The sequence below is a fragment of the Aquila chrysaetos genome, chromosome 1 (genome assembly GCF_900496995.4).
Source record: "Aquila chrysaetos chrysaetos chromosome 1, bAquChr1.4, whole genome shotgun sequence".
Taxonomy (NCBI): Eukaryota; Metazoa; Chordata; class Aves; order Accipitriformes; family Accipitridae; genus Aquila; species Aquila chrysaetos.
Window position 1 is genome coordinate 65905752 of NC_044004.1, and position 17450 is coordinate 65923201.

The following is a 17450-nucleotide window of genomic DNA, read 5'->3' on the forward strand; positions in this document are numbered from 1 at the left end:
TAAGTCAGCTATCATCCTAAGCTCTAGACAGAAGTACACACCAGAGAGTTAGTCCAGTCCCCAAAGCACTCCTAGGGCTATGTCTAAAACCAGGAATGAATTAAGATTACATCTTTTGATTCTAGCCCATTGCTCAAGAAGTTCATAATCAAAAGCTTCAAATGAAGTCAACTTTCCAAGAAATTCTTAACTCAGAACTTGCACAAAATTGAGGTATAAAAAAAGACATTAAATATTTATTATAATTTTACATTACATACATTACATAATAATATTACAGCAGCTTTACACAGGAAAGTTAAAAATTAAAAAATATCCCAGTTTTTGGATTCATGATTTTTCTTTAGGACAGTTGGTCAGCAGGTCCCTGGGATATCTGCAGGCACCTTTAATAGTTCTTCAACTTCTTCTTGTAAAGCCTCAGCTTTTTCACTCAGCAGCATCTATAATGGAAAAAGAAAAACTATTAGAAAATGAATAGAGGCATTAGCTGTTTAACCTAATAGGTTAAAACACCAATATTTCTTTCCAAACTTGCATCTGATCTATAAAAAACTGCTGCTGCTGCTCACAGGACCACAGTACCTTTGCCTCAAAGGACTAACACCTACTACTACCAATACTTTTTACTGTTTAGTGTATACCCACATGAAAAACACTAACACAAAAATTTATACAGTACACAGCTTGTTTTCTCAGCTCTGCCATCACATAATACACAAAATTTAACAGAACATAAACAGTTTGTCTAGAACTTAACAAGAGCATTTTTAACCTTAAATATTTATTATTAAACATTTATTTTCTATGTCGGAATACACATTTGTAAGTTGTGCCTGCCAAGTTGCCAATTTCTTGCTTTATACAAAATTTCTTTCTACAGCATTTTACATCAGACATATAGGACCCCCAATATTAGCAACCGTTTAATCTACCTGAACTGTTTGCTGCTGGCAGTTGGAGTATAACAGTCCCCCAGCAGCATGTGTAACAACATGCAAGCATCCTTTTAACTTCCCAGTTAGGGAAAACTCCATCAGTTTAACATCTGAGCATGACAGCAAGCTAGGCTGCTGGATTTGGCACTGATGTAGATGAGGAATCTGCATATATCCCCTTCTTCTGGCTCACAGAGCAGCAAAAAAGCAGTAAGGAGCCTACAACAACATTAAACGGCCATGACCTTTTAAGTGCATAAACTCCAAAGTCAGTAGTTTTACTCCACGAGAATATACAAACCAAGACTTTTGTTATTGACTGCATAATTTTTATACCAACCACCTATTCATTTATTATAGGCATTCCGTCACTTTACTGAATGCTTTCTATTTTAGCAGAATCAAACATGAAGCTGATGCCATTGCAACAGCAGATTAATAAAGATTGAGGAGAGAAAATACTACTACTTGATAAATAAAATACTTTCCGTATTTTTTGTTTAGGCACAACTCAATGTTTATTACAGATCCTTTCCCTTGGATTATTTGTATGCTTAAGGTCCTAAGTGTGCCTTAGAGGCAGATATTAAGTGAAGGCCCTTCTCATGATGCATATTCAAAATGGAAAACAATTTGAAAGGAAAGAATAACAGGGCACAACAAAAGCAGCCTAAATAGGTGAGTTTAACCCTATACCTTGTTGGTTTCCATTTCTGCAGTCCTGAAAATCCTGTTCTGTAATCACAACTACCACTAGAATTTCTGTAAGGTAAGGTAAGTCCTGAGGTATTGGCAGAATTGAGCATTTTCAGTTACAATGACTCAGCACAGAGATCAAGGTAGTCATTTAATTCCCACATTTCATCAGACAAGCTGTCCAACATTTTTGCTCTTTGTTTCCTCTCTGAAAAAGAGCACAACTTCCCATTATCCTGTATGTAACAAATTGTTTTAAGAAAAGTTTAAGTTTGCCTGTCATTCAGGAGCATGAAGGTCAGCAATTGCTCAATTCATTACTCTTAACCATCTTAGATAAATGATATCATCAAGAAAATATTTCAATATATTCTTAATACCGACCAGTATTTGGATCACAAACATCCACTAATGCCTTCACTAGTAAACTGAATCCTTCACTTTTAATGTCATTCAAACATCCGCTTTTGACATATTGAAGTTCTGAAGTGGTTTTTATAACTTTGTTTCTAACTTACCTTCGCAGATGAAACAATTTGTTTGGCTTGACGTCGTGACAAGTGCTCAATCATCTTGACCAGAGTTTCTGGATTTGCATTAGCCAAGTGTGCTAAAGTTTTATACCCTGCATTATAAAGCTGTTTTGCTCGTGCCTGCAAGTTCAAAATTGTGTTAGATTATCAGAACAGGCAATAAGAATTACCATTAAGTGCCAATCTCTACACCAATATCAAACATTTCATCTTCGCATTATTAATCCAATTTTTTGACTTGTCTTTCTAAGAACATGAATACTGAGGATCTTTACTCCCCAAAAATAAAGCTTTACCGCTAAGATATACCTCCCCATACAACCTTACCCAGTATTTAGGAACCCATTCCTCATTATTTTCTGAGCCTAGATGATACTGACTCTGCCATCCTCTTTTGTTATCTTGTTTTCTGCATTCACTATCACTGACAGGAATGACTGTCTCACATTCTTTGGAGGTGTCTAAGTAAAAGAAGGGCTGAATTTATCCAATTGTTTTTTTCCCCCCACAATTTTCACAGAACAGAGCTTTTACAAAATTCCAGAGAAGACTGCACTTTGTTGTTTCAAGCTTATAATTTTTCCTTTAGTATCACAGTATCTTTTTTATTTCTCTAGTTTTGCATGAAGTCTTGGCTGTGAGCTCACATCACAGGAGAGATTCTCTGGAATTTGATTATCACCAATGTAAGGGGGTGTGTATTATCTGCTTCTCTTAACTTGGTTTGATCCTGTTGCTATGTGAGGTAGCCAAGCAGTATTTGCTTAACAGAGGGTCTCCAGGCAAATATTTCTTTTGCAAAACAAATACTGCTAGAACTTTACAAAGCTTAAATTAAAATGCATTTCTACAGTAGTTGTGGAATAATTTAGTATACCACAGGCTTTAGTATCTTGAGTTATGAAATAATACTCATTTGATGAACAAGTGTTACCCCTCCAAACATTTGGTCAATTACCTTTTGGTTTTTTCCCCTCATTTCTTGTAAAGACAAGGAATAGAAAGATATTTATTTGATGGCATATATGGGTTTTTTTTTTTTAGCATTCAACAGGTAACAGCTTACAATGTATTATCTTCCTCCATAGTAACTGAGGACTATGCATGTTCATTGACATGAAGTAAGTGTCATTAATTTCACCAGAAATAACCACTAACTACCAGCAAATATTTTCTGTGCTCCATTTGGCTGTTATATGCACAGTATGACCAATGATGCAGAATCTTTCCCCACTAATGACTTAAATCGCATGAAAAGGTTTTAGATTGCTCTTTGAAAACTGTGCAACTAAATGTGCAGAAAATAATTTTCTTTTGCTACAGTAACCTTAAGAGTGATTTTATCATTTCTTCCACAGAAATCTAAGCAAACCACACCTGTTCAAGATACAAGTCTACCTGCTTCAAATATCAGCTGTCAGTATAGTTTTAACTCCAGAGCAGAAGTACCTTGGTTATAGCAATAATTTTGAAGAATCATCTTTAAAATACAACTTCAGCAGAATCACGCTGTCTGGGCTGTTTTTGCCCTTCCACTAAAATGCTCCCATATGAAGTGAGCCATGAAAAAAAAAAACTGTTTACCTTTTACATCCAATTCAGAAGATTTGATATATACAAAAAAACCCCATTAGACTCCAAGTCTTCATCATTGTTTAGCTTGTCAGAATAAAACCTTACTGCCACTAAATTCAATGGTTTGCTGACAAACTGATTCTACAACAGGCTTGACAGGCAAGTTAAATCATCATGCAAAGAGGTCCAGTGATTACTTATAACCTTGCACTGAAGCCCCAAAAGATTTTCTACTTTAATAGGAGTCTTCCTCATCAGAGACCAGTTAAGTTTCATTTAAAATACATGCAGCACTGCAAGTGATTGTAAAACCTAAGTTCCCAATAGGACTTCACATATTTTTTGTGAGTGTCTTCTGACTTAAATACGTAAATTCTTTTTCTTCTTTACTCCCATGAACTGACGAATCCTTACCACAAAAGAAACTTGGACTCTGTTTTCCAACTGAATATACAGCTAAATTATTGTCCAAATACAGCATTTTCACTGTTGCTGTGGTAGCAGCCAAAAGGAAAACATTATTGGCTCCAGCTTACATTTCCTCAACCAACCACTTTTCCCTAACCTCCAGGACTGTTGGGGGATATCTGCACTATGCTGAATTCTCAATAAAAAAAACTAGCTTGGTCTTCCAGATATAATTGAAAGGCACAGCAACATTTAACATACAACTTGACATTGAAAAATCTCACAAAGCCAGGTTTACTAACCTCTAGAACCCCTGCTACCTCCATCAGAGGGATGAGTTCTGTCTTAACACAGTATGTCAACTTCTTGGTAAGTTCTGTCAGCAAGGCTTTATAAACCCAGAATTCTTCCAATTCCTGCAGAGACAAAGATCACTAAAAATCAGATCCTAAGTTCTGTATTTGGGGAGTATGACTGATAAGAGCTCTGCTACAGCAACAAGCATATATTTGGCATTTAGTCAGGGGAAGCACTATTATTTATAGTTTTTCTTTCAGCTAGTTGCAGAATTGCATTCAGCGCTCTTCAGCTGAACTGCCCAGAGTTGGGGCAGTTCTGAAGGATAAGCAGTGCATTATTTCAACAGAGGAAAAGAACAAGAGAACAAGCCAACTCAGCTATTTTCCCTGAGATGACATTCCACAACCAGATGGCCTTCTTTCCAAGAGAAAGGTAAAGTTGTCAATTATTTCACCAACAGTGCTGACACTGATCAATGGCCTGTACAGTTCATATATTTTCACATTCTTAGTGCATAAAGCTTAGTTTTAATATAAGAAATATAACTGTACAAGAATGCTTTTCTGAACAGGAAAAATAATTTTGCACAAGAAAGGTGAAATACAACACCTGTGTTCAGTTCTAACCTAAGAGAACAAAACTCCAGATTTTGCAAAATCAATCCCAAAGATTTTATTGAATTCATTTAAACACACTACCTCACTGAAATGTAGAACACAGGAGGCGAACGAGGCAGCAGAATTAAGGAGATTTTGCACATATCCTCGGGACATATTAAATTTCTCTGAAACACTCCATATATTGGTCTCTTTCAGTAGGGTATAAAGGACAAAAGACAGGTAGAGCCTGTTTACCACAGCACTGTCCACATTCTAGGAATAAAGCAAGTTAGAATTCAGAGCCAATATCACATTCAAGATATTCTGTTATTGCTATGAGGAAATTCTTGGCATCTGTACTCCTTCACATCTCTAAAACATGTCTATATTATACCCAAAGACATTAAACATTAAGAAAACCAACTGTCCTGGTTTCAGCTGGGATAGAGTTAACTGTCTTCCTAGTAGCTGGTACAGTGCTATGTTTTGAGTTCCGTATGCAAAGAATGTTGATAACACACCAATGTTTTCAGTTGTTGCTAAGTAGTGTTTAGTCTAAAGTCAAGGATTTTTCAGCTTCTCATGTCCAGCCAGCAAGAAAGCTGGAGGGGCACAAGAAGTTGGCACAGGACACAGCCAGGGCAGCCGACCCAAACTGGCCAACGGGGTATTCCATACCATGTGATGTCACATCTAGTATAGGAACTGGGGGGAGTTGGGTCAGGGGATCGCCACTCGGGGACTAACTGGGTGTCGATCGGCAGGTGATGAGCACTGTGCATCATTTGTACATTCCAATCCTTTTATTATTACTGTTGTCATTTTATTAGTGTTATCATTATCATTATTAGTTTCTTCTTTTCTGTTCTATTAAACCGTTCTTATCTCAACCCATGAGTTTTACTTCTTTTCCCGATTTTCTCCCCCATCCCACTGGGAGGGGGGGAGTGAGTGAGTGGCTGCATGGTGCTTAGTTGCTGGCTGGAGTTAAACCACGACACCAACCAATGAGGTTAAAAGAACCTTAATAAGTAGAACAGTAATAAAGAACACTAGCAGAAGAATAATCTAGAATTTGTAAATAATCAAATGAAATGACTAAACTGTCATCTTAGTTATGAGAAATCTCCAACCTACCTTTCTGATGGCTTGACCAGAAGCCTTTTTTGTAATAAAGCTTTCAGGTACTCCCACAATATCCACTACTTTTTGCTCTGCTGCACTTAGCTGATTGAACTAAAATAAGATTTTATAAATACTATATTCAGATATTTAGTTCTCTTAATGTTATAGAAAACACAAGTCTATTACTCAAAGCAAAACAATGTTTTTCAAGATCTCTATATAGTACTTAGTCACTAGACTAGTGCTATAGTCACTAGACAGATCTGCAGCTTCTTTGCCTACTTGTTTGAATTATCCGGAACTGTCCATCTCTGAATGCCACATTTTAACAAAACTAAATAGATTTTAGTGCTACCCCTAGTATACAACACTTTACAGAAAAGGGAGTAGTTGAATTATGGGTTGATCTTACAGAGTGTGCAAGACTAGGATAAAGGTTGTGCTGCTAAGGCTGACATAAGTATAGTAGTCTGTAGGAAGGTATTGGTCACAGTGTAATAGTTACAATCATGGCTGGAGTTAAGCATTAGACTCAGCAATCAAACAAAGATTAAGATTTGACATTCTCTAGCGGATTTTGCTCCAATCATTACCCCACCATCTACATTTCCTATCTGTATAAATTTATGTAAAATTTATTAAGCAGGATTACTATATGCCCCAATGCATGTTTGCTAGTAAATTCTCACCTGTTTCAAGTATATCATCCAATCTGGGCTACAGTTAGAAGTCATATCATATGGAGTTACCAGATATAGAAGATGAAGATTGCTCTCAAGAATCAGCCCTTCCAAACCTTTCTTCAGTTCTCTGTAAAGAAGATTGCAGTATGCCAAGTCTATAGACCCTATAATAAACACACAATTTTAAACATACAGAGTTAAGTATAATAGATTTTAACATAGAGTCAGTATTTCCTTCATTTTCCATAAAAGCTTGTTATGCCATCTGAATTGAAGAGAAATGACTGTAACCTGAATAATTGCTCCAACCTAACATGAGCAGTGAAACAGAACTGAGGAAAGGCAGTCACCTATTTCCATATATGTCCATTCTGCACGTGGTTTTGGAGTGTTTGTGAATTGCCTTGGCTTTAATGAAAGGCTGGAACAATCTTGTAGATTGAAGGAATTTTTCAGAGATTCATACTATTCCAATTGCATTCCATACCCTGTATCTTTATGCTATGACAGGAAAACAGAACTTCCTGATATACTCTGTTACATTTGATCTACACGTTATATACTTCCTTTCCCTCTTAAGCTTCCCTCTAGGTCAAGAAATCCCGCTGTTCACAATATCTGTTCATAACAATTATAAAACGAGGTCATGAGCCATTTTGATTACAATCACTAAATCAAATCTTTAAATCACTTTTTTGGTGGTATGTTTCTGGTTTCACTCCCATTGTGAACAATGTTATTACATTTAATTCCCATCATGTTCAGTCATGCATTACTTGTTCATTCCCATTTTCAGTCCAGCACATCATTTAGTAATTGAAACTGTCTCTCTACAACTTATTTTTCATTGCAGTTTCAGACTGAAGACAGGAAAACATATCAAACTGAGGTAAGGCTGAGATGAAAGGGTTTGTTGAAATAAAGATTATAATAAGAATAAAAAAATCTTACCTTTGTATGTAGCTTTACCCAATGGTGTGATTGTCAGTGTACATTTGGAATTGTGGTCCTTCTCACATATTCTTCCTTTTAGAAGTCCTTTTTCTATTAGATTTTCTAGCCCATCTTTAATTATCTCTGCAAGGCTCTTCTCCTTAGACAGCAGCTGCTGCTGAATACCCAGCAATGTACTGCACATAAAATTGTTGACTTCCTCATGGGTAACTGCTATCTGCATCAATTTTGCAAGTGATCAGCTTGTTTAAAGGTGTAATTTCACGTAACACATTTCATAAGCTATATGAAAAAAATTTACTGACTAGAGAAGCAGTTTGATATCCTGTTAATGTGTTCCTATAGAAATATATGAGAACAAATAGAATGATAGACAGTCTATGATGAATCTGATGGGACTACTCTCCATCTGTTCTATTATTCTAACTACTGCATCATGTTAATGTTTCCACTGTTTCTATTTGTATTTTGAATCAAGGATCAGAAATTGAAATATTATTAATACTGTAATTTATCATAAGGTAAATATAATTTTGACTTTTACACAGAATGAAATTATCATGTTATGTGATTACTTGATAGCTGAGTTAAATAAAAAGACTAATCAAATCTTTGTCCTTATCTGATTAGAAGCTGTTCTGAACTGTAAGCCAATCTGTTTAAAAAGTCTGTTTTTTCTATAGAATCAACAGATAAGTTTTTCTTTGCATTCCCAAGCACTTAAGTTACTCACAGAGAAGAGTTAACTGATACCTTCAGCCCAACCAAAGATAACAACAGGCTCTGCATTCCCTTGGTCAACTCCAGCAGAAGACTGCTGTAACAGTTCTCCAAAGGACTGTTAACTAAATCCTGAACCTAAAAAGAGCAAGAAATATATTAGTTCAGGGAAAATATTTATGGACTAGTTTTACACTTTTAAAAATACTGATATGCATGATTCAGCTTATAAAGAAAGTAAGTGTAGACATTTAAAGTTTACAGGTCACGTCTGAAAACAAACCACAAAAAGGTAGTTTATAGGTATTATTACATATGTCAAATACCTGAAAATTTAAGAAGCAAGTAAAAATTAAGCTAGGCAGCTCAGCTCCTCCTGGTTATCCCACCAGCCTAATCCAGAAATTTAAAATTACCAAAAGGTTTGTAAAAATTACCAAGTGTTTGTCTTTTTCTTGCACTATGAGAATACTTTCTCCAGCACTATCAATACCAGCTCGACCAGCTCTGCCAATCATTTGTTTATACTGGTTCTTCTTCAGGAAGTCATTAGCAACATAAGGAGCTCTGAGAATAACCCTGTAAAAAAGTTTTTAGTAAGTTATGCTTTATATTAAAATTATTAAAGTAGCAGTAAAATTTTACAAATGCATTCTTTATATATGCCCTTTCTTAGTAACTAATAAAAATCAAATGCACCTGTTTGAACAGATGTGTAAATCAACCAGGGAAACATTTAACAACTTAAAGTTTATTGAAAGATAAGCCATGTTTATTATGTTTTGCAGAACCTTTGGAACTACTCTTTACATCTGCTCAAAGGCCTGAATTTAAGAGTGAAAACCACTGAGATATAAAATAAACCTTTCTAAAGAACATAAGCAACACTGACCATACATCAGTTATGCTAGAAAGACAACATTTGTCTGTATGAATTTTTTTTCTCCCCTCAGGTGCATAATTCCAACATACATGGCACACAAAACTGGATTCTTAGCAAACAGTCTTTGGTCATACAGAGTATGGCAGCCATATCATCAGCACTTATAAGAAAAGATAACACATTTTTGTGTTAAAACATATTCAAACTATATCTCCTTAGAAGAGATTTATTTTATAGTTTAAACACTGTTCTTAGGAAAATATCTAAAGAAACCACCATGAATTCCTTATTATTCTGGATAACATTACTAAAATACTGAAGCATTTCCTCAATTTATTAAAATTTCCTTAATCCGTTTAGCTAAGTGCTCTTCAGCTATGCATTCTGAGGGACTTGCTACTGATTCACATTTCCTATGTAAAAACTTCGCAGTCTTGTGTCCTGAGTTGAACACAAAATCCCTTATGCTTCCAGTTTGCTAGTAATAAGAGAAACATACTTTAAATAGCAACAATATTTCCAACTTATTAAAGAAGTTTTTTTTACAAAGCAAAAAAATCAATGCAACAATGAAATATGTTTCAGTTACTAACCTTCTAGCTGGCAGGTTGACTCCAGCAGCTAAAGTAGCTGTGCAAGCAAGTAGACACAGGACACCTGTAGAATATGCTTCCTCTATACTTTTTCTTTCATCATTTGTAAGGCCACTATGGTGATAGGCAATACCAAAAGGGATTGTTTGCTTCAGAATAGGACAAACACTTCCATTTCCAATATTCTCTAGGTTCTTGATGAGATCTTGTTTCTCTTTCTCCCTGTGAGCTCTGAATTCTCTTGGAAGAGGAAAAGCATTTCTTTAGATTTTGATCAATCATTTAACTACTTAAAAAAAAATAAAAAAATCAAGAGACATGCTTACTATCTATTTCTGTTCATTATCCATTCCTTTCTTTAACATCTAGGTTGGAGAAATAGTTATTTCCAGTAACATTAAAATACCAATACACAGGAGATCGATTAAGTTGCAATAGAACTCTTTTCTTGTTTGTAAGCACAGGCACAGAAGGGATCAAATACTGACTGGGTGTGGGTATTGAGTGCACTGAAGAAAGGAAATAGGGCCAGTATCAGCTGGTAGTGAAGATTATAGGTACCTCAAAAATGGTTTCAATTTTGATAGCAAGGGAGGGTTTGTTTATTTTAAGATAATTTCTTCCTACATAAAATTTAACTTTGCCAGAGTTGATTGAATCACATTTAAATGAAACCAAATGTAAGTCTTACTTTTCTTCATTAACGAAGCCTGGTTTAGATTTTACAACTTATATTCACAAAGTAGGTATGGAACAGAGATACTCGATCAACTAGTAACATACATGACTAAATACCAGGCTATAGAGAAAATATTTGCTTTCTAAGCTTGCAGAGATCAGTGCCAAAGGGACACAAGGTTAGATTAATTTAGTATGCTTTTCCTTCTTTCTTTATTATTTGTCCTCTAATAACCATTTTTTTCAACTAGTTTGTTTAAAAAATAAGATTTTTTTTTGGTAAAACATTTGTTTAATGAGCCTTGAGCAGTTTACTATCATTTATGCAGTTAGCAACTTTACTTTGAATATGGAATCATGTATTTACTTCTGATCACCAGGTAAAGTCACTTGCAAACTAGTAAAGATAAATACTAAGTTCTGACCAATTATTCTATATATAATTAAAAAAACTCATAACAGAAACTTACTTTTTGAGGTACTTGCATAACATTGAAGCCACATTTTCACAGTTCTTTTTAGTGGGACAAAAGATGAGGCAGGAATATTTAGGAATAACTTCAGTAACCAGTGCAATGATGTGGTCAGGATCTGCCTTCTCCAGATTACTAGAATACTATCAAAAACACAGATTGACAAACATTTAAACTTAGAAATTAAGTCATAAACTAAGTATTCAATACTTGTCCTCAACCTTTGCTAGAATAATCCCATTTGCTTGAATCCCTACAAGGCAGTAATAAGCTGAGAAAAAACCAACAAAGATGTCTTCTTTCAGTATTGTCTAAGAGTGATCAACTGTTGAGAAAAATCTACCCAAACCCACAAACTATTGGGTATCTGGAATAATCAAATCCACTGCTCTTCACAGAAAGTACTCAAGAAATGTCTACCCTAAAGAGCAGTGAAGAAGCGAAAAATCAAATTAAGCGTTCAGCATTTTAAAGGCCCTTTTCCTCCCCAAAGCCTATAATTTTCCTTTCTCATAGGTATTACAAATGAACAGTCATATTTAAGTAATTTCTTTGGTAAAAGCTCTGTAAACAAATCAGTGTAAAATAATACATTTCATAACTATAGTTCAAAGAAACTGTAAGCATTTTGGTTTTACCTTGAAATTAAGGAGACGTGAAAAAGTAAAGCCATTTTCTGTTTTGCTGTCAACTGCATAAATGCTGTCTCGTATCTTCACGTATTCCTTTAATTCTACCTAGGGAGATACAAGCCATAAACAGAAACTTTAGTTAAATTACCAAGTCTTCTCTAAATATTAAACAATTATTGATGTACAGCTAATGTTTGTTTCTAAACCATTATTGATGTACAGCTAATGTTTTTTTCTAAGCATCAGATTTCATATACATACTTGCATGCATACAAGCACACATCCCACCCCATCAAGAATTTTTTAAAAAGTTAATTGTTTTAATTATCTGCCTTAAGAAAGTGTCTCATTATAATGAAGAACATGACAAATGTTGTATCCCATGAGCTATTCATAAACCATTGCCATGACAGCATTCAAGCACTAGTAGTACAGATTCTAGTTATATCAAATGAACTGTAATGATTGATCACAGTAGCTGTAATTTAGAAATTGGTTTAGCTGAAACGACACAAATGGCTTAACACAACAACATAAAGGTACTTGTCTTTGTGCATTTACAAGTGCATAGTGCTATTTATCGTATTGATAAAATTGCAAGCTGTAGCAGGCATTATATTACGTTACACCATGAAATTCAGCATAAAAGCTGTGATATGATCCTAAACAGATTTGCTATAATTTTAAAGCCAAATATCTTCTCTACTAGTTTATGGTATCTTGTATACAGACCGGTCTAAAATTATTAGTATAGTACTCCGCTTGTAGGAACTTCTGCAGGTCTCCAACATTATTTAAAGTTGCACTCATTCCAATGATTTGAGTGTTTTCTGTAAAACAGAAATTGAGATTAATTTACTTCACATTTGCAATTTTTAACACTTTTCCTCAGTATTTAATCCATAAGCCTGCTTCTTCATCATTAGTCTTTTTAAATGCCAAAGTAGCAGGTTTTAAGGGGGATGTAGATAAGAAATACTACCTGAGACATAAATATAAAAAAGGAATCCTTCTCTATAAAGCATTTAATTGGAATATCTAAGGGGCTCCTATGAAGAAATGGAAGACATTTGACAATACTCAAGATTTCTCAGAGAAGTATCAAAAAAGCTTCAAAGCCTCCCAGCCCATCATTACAGGGTGTCCTGGTTTCAGCTGAGATAGAGTTAATGTTCTTTCTAGTAGCTGGTATAGTGCTATGTTTTGGATTCAGCATGAAGATAATGTTGATAACACTGATGTTTTCAGTTGTTGCTAAGTAGTGTTTAGATTAAGTCAAGGATTTTTCAGCTTCTCATGCCTAGCCAGCAAGAAGGCTGGAGGGGCACAAGAAGTTGGGAGGGGACACAGCCAGGAGAGCTGACCCAAACTGGCCAAAGGGATATTCCATACCATGTGACATCATGTCCAGTATATAAACTGGGAGGAGTTGGCCTGGGGGGGATCACTGCTCGGTAACTAACTGGGCATTGGTTGGCAACTGGTGAGCAATTGCACCGTACATCACTTGTTTTGTATATTCCAATTCTTTTATTATTTTTATCATTATTATCATTATTAGTTTCTCCCTTTCTGTTTTATTAAACTGTTCTTATCTCAACCCATGAGGTTTACTTTTTCTTTTTTCCCCGATTCTCTCCCCCATCCCACTGGGTCGGGGGGAAGTGAGTGAGCAGCCGCATGGTACTTAGGCATCGGCTCAGGTTAAACCACGACACAGGCTCAACTGACTAACACTTAGATGGGTAAACACTGTTAATGCATGGAGTTACACCATGTTTTTCAAAAGCGGCCAGAACACCATAAATCGAGAAAGCAAAAGTGTGACTTCTTTCTAGAGATGCCATCACTACAATATTTTAACATTAACTGCAGTCATGACTTACTACTAGTATAAAGAATTTTTGCAAGAGTAATTTCCAGTGTTGCTCCACGACTTCCTTCACCAAGCATATGCAACTGTGCACAGAAGGGAAAAAGAAAACGTAAGAATATTATTGAGTTAAGAGTATTTCTACAAGAAAACCAAATTATGTAGTCAGAAACAAATATTACAGGAATGTCTTTGCTGGACTTCCTCATGATATCCCTCTGGTATATTTTGACTGCTAAGCTCCCTTCCAGAAGTATAGCCTCACTGAAACAACATTTAAGAACCACAGAAAAACTGACCCAAGAGCAAACATAGATAACAAGATTTACCTTCCAGTTAACTAGACCATAACTAACAGAAAGAGTTAACTCCTGACAGTAAACAGTGTGGAGTTCTTTGTATTCACCAGCCTAAAGCAATTTTAAACAAACTGTGTTTTAAGCAACACTTACCGTGGAAGTTCATATAAAAAAATTTCTAGCAGCCAGCTACTTCCAGAAAAAGAAGTTAATTCTTAAGCTGCCTTCTGTTTAGAAGCTACTGTGTTAAAGTAAGGTCAGTCAGCCTGAAGCATTCCATGAATTAAACATCCCTGTTAGGTGTTACAACACAATCAACCCTTAGCAGCACAACTCAGCCACACCACTAAAAAGCAGAATAAGGGGCAACTCTCAGTTAAATGTTACTTGATTTTTTTTTTTTAATGTTTCATTTAATCATTATTAATACCAAACACAAAGTCTCATGGTTTCACATTTAGGATTTCAGTTCTGGGATTGATAAGATACATGCCATATGATTAAAATTATTTATGTTTTTTCTAATCATTAGGGATGTCTAACTGACAAACAGTTATTAAGTAATTCACCATCAACCACTAATACAGCAGTTCTCTCAATATAGAAACTATTGTCCTGATATAACAACAAATGCTTCAGTTAAAGAAAAATAACTTTCAGTATTACAGAATTATGTACCCATGCAGAAAAAACTTAGTTAAGTAGTAATAATTTCATGATAAACACTCAAAGCAAAACCGAGTAATCAAAAAATATGCTCTTTGCTAATAATTGTGTATTATAGACACAAAAAATTGCATATTATAGATGAGTAAATCTTGTAGCATACCTCATCCACTACAACGAGACCAAGGTCATAAATTCTTTCTGTTTCAATTAAGGAATTCACTAGAGCATGTCCTTTTTCTATAGTAGCAATATAAAGAGACTTTTTTATTCTCCTCTTGATTGGTGGAAATCTTCCTTTACTTCCTGCATATTCTTCAACCAGGAAACCCAATTCTATCCCAAAACTCGATAAACCCCTAAACTGTAAAAAAAGAGATCAACTAGAGAACAAACTCATGCTCATTTTGGATTTCAGAGCTGCCTCAACAATTCAACATGCATATAATCAAACCACACCACAATCAACTGTTTGAATTGGTGAAAACATATTAGCTATGACTACCTTTTCCATTTGCAAAGCTGAAGTGTTTACAAATATTATCAAGCTTGGGTTACGTCTGTTCTCTAAAATTAACTTCTCCTTTACATCAAAAAAATACTAGCTTTTATTTCAAGACCATTTCTTTAGCAAGTCAGGCAGTACAGCTCTAAGACTGCAGAACTATACATAACATTGCAAAAAGCTATTATTTCAAAGTTCAGCACACTTTATAACTCAGCATCTTCAGCTCATAATTTAGGTCTGTTTTATTATGAAATTACTGACTCTCATAGCAGCATTTAGGAGAGAAGTCACTCACTTCCCACCATATATTTATAAAAATCATGGGCTTTGCTAAAATTAGTGTTAAAATCAGCCAAGTAACAAGGCATATCAGAAAAGATAAGCAGTATCAAAAACACTGTATCCAGACCTTTTCTTGAACAATGGCAACATACGGCAGGATCATCAGAACATCTTTCTGCCTGCAGAGTAATTCCTGGAGAATTATTATTTCAGCTACGAGTGTTTTCCCACCGCTGGTTGGCAATGAGTATATTAAATTCTTCCTTTGCTGTAGAGATTCTAACATTAAGCAATCATGCTGCCATTCTGCAAAATTAAAAAGCAATTATTAGCAACCCCCAGGGGCATGTTAATCAATATCAAAATGCCTATGTTTCATATAGAATACTTTAAGCCTAGTGTTTGAGAGCTTTTCTTTAATAAACCACTAAAAGCTTTCAGTGATTGAGCCTTCCAAAGTATTCTATAAGCCATATCAACCTCTCCCACCCATCCAAAAAACAACTTAATAAACAAAACAATCACTTTCCAACATGGTTTAAATTAATTATTACCTGGGCAACACTTTACTAGCAATTTTTTTTTTTTTCAACAAACCATTAGTTACATTACCATAAAGCGTTTCAATCCCTCGAAATTGTCTGAATAGATCTTTAACTTTGCTAGGTAATCCATAAAAAGGGCCTATATCAACAGAAGAAGATTCAATAGTTTTCCTAGCAACACAAATCTCTTCAGATAAAACAGCTTCTTTAAGCTGCTTGGTCTTAGAAACCTGCAGAGTCTGGGCTTTAGCATTTCCAGTCATAGCACTTTTCAGATGATCTTTAAGACTCTCAGTTTTAAATAAATCACACTTAGACTCTGAGGAAAAGTCAGTAGGTCTGTTCCTGTGTTCAGTATCAGGACAAAAAGATGGACTCCTGATTTTGTCCAAGGAAAAATTCACACATTTATTCCTCCTTTCTGAGACTGGAGATATTCTAGAACCAGAAGAAAGTTCACCAATTTTCTCAAAATACAAAAGTTGTGATGATGGCAAGTCATCTAAAATAGATTCAGTCAGTTCTTGATTGCTATCCACCGGGTCATTTTCATTCATTTGGAAAGCATCCTCTTTGTCAGCTTTAAGAACAACCATATTTTCTGAATTAGAAAAATTATCTTTTTTTTCCTGGTGAATTCCTGACTGATTCCCAATTATGATTTCTCCAGCTACTTTAATATTTGTATTTTTATCCTGCAGGTATTTCTTCTCTATATCATCAACTTCAGCTAGCAAAGAATCATTTCCATAAAAGCTGTCATGGTCACCAAACATATCTTCTTCGCTCTCATTACTACACTGTAAAAAAAATAACAAGAGTATTAATACTCCAAAGTAACAACAAAAAAGGCAGCATAACTTGTACAGCACACACATTAGATGCAAGTCATTTAAGTCTTCCCCAACTTAACAAGAAAGTTAAGTGTGTTTGTGAGGAAAATCTAGCTTGACTTCTAAAGGAACACATGCTTTAACTCAATGAAACTTAACCTACAAGTAGACCTGATGCCTGCATAGCTACTTAGTAGCGATGATTTTTTTTTTTTTTAAAGTTAAAGCCAAAATGCATCGCCCCCTCACACAAAGCAAGGCCTTTCCCGATCAACATCACGCAGGCTCAGTCTGGGGCCAAACCACCCTCCCAGACGGAGTCTCCCCACCTCGATACCCAGCCCCAGAAGCCTGCCCGCACCCCGCCACCGCCAACCCCGTACCGGGGTCTCTGCCGGGGGTCCCTCGCCACCGGAGCTCATTCTCTTGCGAGCCACCGGCGAGCAGACGGCGCTAGGCTGCACCGGGGCGCGGCTCCGCTTGCTGACAGAGCCAGGGCGGCTCTTCCTCCGCACCGCGAGACTGGGCTCGGCCATCACCGCTGCCCGTGGAGTTGGGGGGGGGGGGTTGAGTGACAGTCTCCGCCCTGAAACCGGGGCTGCGAGAAAGCGGTGCAGAGACCGTCACGGTCACGGTCACGGTCACGGTCACGGC

The 17450-nt window shown here is 35.9% G+C and overlaps 1 protein-coding gene across 5 annotated transcripts; it reads right to left on the minus strand.

Annotated features, from left to right (window-relative positions):
• Window positions 1-279: 279 nt before the first annotated feature.
• On the minus strand, window positions 280-17446 carry HELQ (helicase, POLQ like). 5 transcript variants are annotated; one of them, XM_029996571.1, is made up of 18 exons: window positions 17180-17446; window positions 16031-16763; window positions 15546-15724; window positions 14792-14992; window positions 13677-13749; window positions 12523-12620; window positions 11797-11895; window positions 11156-11301; window positions 10008-10247; window positions 8969-9110; window positions 8565-8669; window positions 7809-8028; window positions 6864-7021; window positions 6187-6285; window positions 5149-5322; window positions 4453-4566; window positions 2153-2287; window positions 280-443 (listed from the first exon to the last, which is right to left on the minus strand). In XM_029996571.1, exons 1-18 carry the CDS (start codon window positions 17330-17332, stop codon window positions 357-359), a joined length of 3156 nt encoding a protein of 1051 aa, XP_029852431.1. In that variant the 5' UTR covers window positions 17333-17446; the 3' UTR covers window positions 280-356. The 5 variants fall into 5 exon arrangements, 4 of the variants coding, with proteins under 4 accessions (XP_029852431.1, XP_029852520.1, XP_040976143.1 ...); XM_029996660.1 differs by having other exon boundaries at window positions 16031-16758; window positions 17180-17284; XM_041120209.1 differs by having other exon boundaries at window positions 17152-17203.
• Window positions 17447-17450: the final 4 nt, after the last annotated feature.